Raw genomic sequence first — 5825 nt, forward strand, 5'->3', positions numbered from 1 at the left:
TTTTGTGTCTCAACTGTATTGACGATTTGACTCTGAACACTAATGCCTCCTGTAACGACGACGTATTACACAGCACTTTTATCATTTTTGAGTGTAACACCGTATTCTTTTCAATATTAAAAAAAGGTTTAGTTTTATATTTATTTTTTTAAAGTATTATTTAGAGTAAATGGTTAAATTAGTCTCTGAAAGATTATTCGTTCTTCAAATTAGTCTTCGAAAATTTTTTTAATCGAATTCATCCTTTAAAGATTTTAAATTAGTCATGTTAATCCTTCCATCACTTTTTTGTTGATAGTATAGGTGTCAAAATTTGCTAATGTGACATGTTAAGTAACACCACAACACACTCCTATAAGTCTTAATTGACTATTAATATAATAAATTTATGAAATTAGATTAAATCAAATCTTAATTGAGGAAAGAATTTGAGGTATTGGAATTCCTCAATTTGGGGTTGATTTGATCTAATTTCATAAATTAATCATATTAATGGTCAATTAGGACTACTAGGTGTGTGTTGTAATGTTACTTAATGTACCACATCAACAAACTTTGACACTGTTAGTAATGAAAATAATGGAAGGACTTTTTTTTTTGAACAAACGAGCTCAACACCAAAGTGGAGTGAAAAAGGAGTCAAGTCTAAACAAATACATACATAAAATAAAAATAACAAGAAAATTATCCCTTGTGTTATCTCTGGCATAGCCATCAACCACCAAAGGGATCCGAACTACTCCACTCTCTATAGCTGGTCAAAGAATTCTGGAACACCTCCTCTACACCTGCTTCCTTGTTACTAAAGATCAATCTGTTTCTCTCTAACCAAACATTCCAAATAACGGCAAAGAAGCAAATGAGCCTCTTGTTGCGGTCCTCTTTCCTGTTTACAATATCTGTCCAAGTCTCAAAGTGTTCTTTCAGCGAGTCCGGAACAGACAAGAGCCTCCTAAAGTCGGATAGCCATCCACACCACACCTGCCAAGTAAACTTACAACCAGGGAACAAGTGGTAAACATGTTCAACCTCTGTCTTACACAATACGCACATGTCATCACCATGGCTAATAACACCCAGCCTATGCAGTCTTTCTTTACTATTAACTTTTCCTATTAACGCAAACCAAATAAATAACTCTACTCGTGGTGGAACCAAACCTTGCCATATGGTTCTTGTAAAGCTATAGCTGGTAATATCTTCCGGGGTTGTTTCTGAATGCATCACCTGCACAAAAGAGTTTGTTGAAAAAATGCCTTCTTTGTCAAACTTCGAGACAATTCTATCTTGCATATCATATGCTAACTTTACAGGACATAAAGTCTCATGCAATTGATCCACTAAATCCATCTTCCATTGTTATAACTCTCGCCTCCACTGAAAGTTTCAAATCCACTCTAACCTGTCCCAAAACCCACAATCCCCTATGACGGATCCTTTTTTATCCTCAAAAAACTCATCTTTAGTCAACCACTCTATAGCCAAACATCTTCCCAGAAGCGAGTCCTCCTTCCATCACCCACCTCCATAGACAACCTAGTGATCATCTTATCTCTCGCATTACGATCCTTGAATTGTAGCTAACAGATATCCTTCCATGGACCCCCTCTACTAGGCAATGTCTGAGCAGATAACATCAAATTGGGGTTCAAGTTATAACAAGAACATATAACTTTCTTCCATAATGGACACTCCTCTTTTGAAAAACGCCACCACCACTTGAACAGGAGATCGGTGTTTCTAACCACGACGTCACCCACTCCCAAACCACCCAACCTTTTAGGAGCCTGACCCATTTCCCACTTAACCATTGGCACACCATTTTTTAGGAATTGTCGCTGCAACGAAATCAACTTTTCTGCCACTGTCTTTGGCATTTTGTACAGGCTCAAATACTACACCGATAAGCTATTCAACACAGATTTAATAAAGACTAGCTTACCCGCTTTATTGAGCACTTTTGCCTTCCACAAGCTAAGTTTCTCCTTGACTTTATCAATTATAGGTTTCCAAGTGCTGACCAGCCTTGGGTTCGCCCCTAAAGAGATGCCAAGATATCTAACTGGAAGGTTAGCCTCCTTACATCCCAATGAGTTGCACATGTTGTAAGTCCACTGCTGATCACAATTGATTGGGACTAGACTTGACTTGTTAAAATCGATACTAATCCCGACATCAACTCAAAACACCTTAGCAGCCTGGCATAGTTCTTGATAGTCTCCTCCTCCGGTGGACAGAACAATATAGTGTCATCCGCAAACTGGAGGTGTGACAACTTTATATTATCCTTGCCAACCAACAGTGGCAAAATATGTCTATTTCTAACTGCCTTCCCTAGCATCCTATGAAAAACATCAACAATAAGAACAAACAGAAATGGGGACAGTGGGTCACCTTGTCTCAAGCCCCTCTCTATCGTAAAAGGTTTAGATGGTGAGCCATTTATCAGTATCGACATGGATGCAGTGCCAACACACTCCTTCACCCATTCTCTCCACCTCCAACCAAAGCCCGTCTTCTATAGCACAATATCCACAATGCTCCATTTTACCCGATCATAAGCCTTCTAAAAGTCTAATTTAATGATAGTTGCTTTCTTCTTTCTCATCTTTAACCATTGCACTGTTTTGCAAGCAATAAATGCCCCCATCATGTATTTTCTAACCTTTCACAAATGCGCTCTGGGTCTCTCCTACTAAGCCTGACATCACTGATCTCAATCTTCTAATCATCACTTTAGAGATCACTTTATATATGCAGCCTACCATGCTAATCGGCCTGAGGTCTTTGACCTCCTTAACTTCAGTGAACTTAGGTGTTAGGGCCACCCACGTAATATTGGAATCAGCAGGCAACCTTGATGACCAAAAGAACTCCAGAACAGCTGTTGTGAGCTCCGTACTAATCTCACCCCAGCACTTTTTAATGAAATTCATGTTATACCAATCACTTCTTGGAGCTTTAGATGATTCACAATCCCAAACCGCCTCTCTAATCTCTTCCATTGCCGGCATCCTCTCCAAAGCTACGGAATCTTCTTCATCAATCCTATTTACCAGTCCGTCCCTAAACCCCACAACCGGTGACCTTTCCTGATGGTACAAATCCTTGTAAAACTCTCTGATAGCAATCTTGATTCAAGCTTGATTTCTTATCAACCTTCCGTTAATTACCAAAGCGTCAATACTATTGTTCTTTCTTCTTGCCGATGCCAAGCTATGGAAGTACCTTGTATTTTTATCCATATCCTTTGCATGCCTGGATCGCAACATCGGCTTCCAGTGTATTGCCTTTCTCACATACCACTGCTTGCAGCAGCTTATTAGAGCCTTCCTTCTAGCCTCCACTGTACCATCATAAAATCCATTGCCAACCATCTCGTCTATCTTCTTGATCTCCTCCTCAAAATGCTGAATTTTCTTATCCATGTCACCAAACTTGTCCTTATGCCATCTCTCCAATGGCAGCGTTAGAGCCTTCAGCTTATCTGTGAACTGTACCTCACCTAGATTCCTCCATTTCTCCCTAACCATTCTTAGAAAACCATCATGTGTGAACCAAGAATCTAGACTCCAAAAAGGACGTAGACCACTTATGAACTTGGAATCCTCAACTATAATTGGGCAGTGATCTGAGAAACCTCTTGGGCCTCCTTTTAAAAAAATCTCCAGGAACTCCTCAATTCATTCTAAACTCACTAGAACTCTATCTATACAACAGCAAGAATGGCTTCTGAACCATGTAAAATGTCGGTTATTCAACGGTAAGTCCACTTGCTGCATATCTTGAACCCAACCCTTAAAATCTTCTGCAGACGCTGTTAACCTGTCCTGACCTTTTCTTTCTTCGACCTGAATAATCTCATTAAAGTCACCATATAACACATCAGAACTTGACATCGCTAGCTATAAAGCTCAGTTCCTCCCACACTGCAAGTTTCTCCACTCTAGTATGAGCACCATATACCAAACAAAACGCACAATTGAACCCATTCTTTAGAAGGACTCCTTCAGAACATAACCATCTATCTCCTTTGTAACAGTTACTCATTCTAAACAGCATGTCATCCCACATTAACAACAGACTCCCAAACGTTCCTTCCGAACCTATATACTTCCATCCCACAGCATCATTTTCCCAAATACGTATTACATCAAACTTATTCACAACTTGTAATTTAGATTCAACCAAGCCTAAAATATTCAATTTCTACTTCTTTTTTAGTTCTTTCACCATACTCAATTTTCCAACCCCCCGTAACCACCTAACATTCCAGGAACAAAAAATTATTTTACAGTTTTATTACACACCTTATTGAGTTTTTTTGGTCTACGTCTTCGTACGTTTTCTTTCTGTTTTTCCATCCTCCTCTTTTGAGCTAAAGTTTCATTCTGTTCTTGAAGAATTGCCATGATATTATCTTCTTTGTCGTACTGTATTGCTCCTAATTCGACAGCTAGTTCCCACATCTTCTTATTTTCCAGCATCTGTTCTTCTCTTTCCAAGGCCATTCAGTCCTTGTTCCGCAGCTTATCAACACCAAAATCTGTGGCAGCCCCATCCTCAGCACATCCATCATCAAGCCCCACACCATTCCATGTCGCACAATCTTCTAACTCACCTTCTCCATTTTGTTCTATCCCGACCCTTCCATCCACAGAATTCTGTCCAATCACTATTCTATTCACCTCGGCATCTCCGTCAAATCCAACAGCCCTGGAAGAACGCCGCCTCGCTATCACCGACGATGAAGGGTTGGCAATGACGGTCGCACATTCCATGGAGAGGCCTCTCGGTGGCTGAGTCACGCCCTCTACGCTCCACGACGCAGACCCTACAGCGCCGTCACCTCCATTACTACGGCGTCGTGGCTCTTCTGATCGGCGCTCTGCGTTGCTGCTAGAGATTTCCATGCCATCGCAGTCCTGGTATGCGAACCCATTCTGGCTAGGAGAAACGGCCCATAACCCTGGTCTTGGAGCACTGTGGAGAAACAGAACAGCCCTAACCCGACCCGGCCCCCTTCCACCTGCCCGCCTTCTTCCCCTGCCCCATCATCCTCAGCCCGACCCAATCTCCCTTCCACCAGCCCGCCTCTTTCTCCTGCCCTATCAGCCTGACTTGGGCTTTTGTGTAGTGGGACAAGGCCCATCATGCCTTTTTTAACACTGTTGGCACACATATCCTTTTCGAGCTAAAAAGGAAGCCTGTTTTGCCAGTTTTTCCCCCTAATTGAAACCCGTCTTTAGTCCATCATTATCATACCCCCTGGTCACCGTTCTTTCTGATTCCTCATCATTAACCAAATCATTATATCCCATAAAGTCAGCATTTTCTTCTAAATGAGAATCATCCGTTACCTTTTGTATTTGAAATGGAATTGAATTGCAATAACTCCATTCATTCACGATCTCCTCAGGAATTACCAATCTATCCTTAGCTTCTTCTTCTCTTGGCACCGCCATCACCAACTCAATCTCTGGATCTCTGCTTGGCACTGACACTATCGTGCTCAGGCTGTTCTCACCAAAATTTCACATTCTGTTAAGGGATAAAGTTCACTTACTTCCTCAAGTTTGCATTGTAATCCATAACACTCAAGACCAACCTCTTTAACTAAGACATCGAATCCACTAGTACCAAATGTGATGTGAATCCACTCATTAATAATGTCCATAATACAAGTATCCATTTGCACCCGTCACACACTGAAAGAGAGGCCTGATTCTGTGGCTTTGTCACATCGAATAACTTCTCCCCATTGGCTCCCTATCGTCGTGAACGTGTCTGCTGACTACGTATGCAAAGGAACACCATAACACTCA

At 41.2% G+C, this 5825-nt stretch overlaps 1 protein-coding gene across 1 annotated transcript; it reads right to left on the reverse strand.

Moving 5' to 3' along the window:
• Positions 715–1350, reverse strand: LOC107640799. Its single transcript, XM_016344297.1, has one exon. It carries the CDS (start codon positions 1348–1350, stop codon positions 715–717), a length of 636 nt encoding a protein of 211 aa, XP_016199783.1.

Source organism: Arachis ipaensis, chromosome B05, assembly GCF_000816755.2.
Source record: "Arachis ipaensis cultivar K30076 chromosome B05, Araip1.1, whole genome shotgun sequence".
Taxonomy (NCBI): Eukaryota; Viridiplantae; Streptophyta; class Magnoliopsida; order Fabales; family Fabaceae; genus Arachis; species Arachis ipaensis.

What these genes read in the sequence shown, in the direction of transcription:
- LOC107640799 (XM_016344297.1), bottom strand. Translation starts at nt 1,350, where the DNA reads ATGGATTTAGTGGATCAATTGCATGAGACTTTATGTCCTGTAAAGTTA.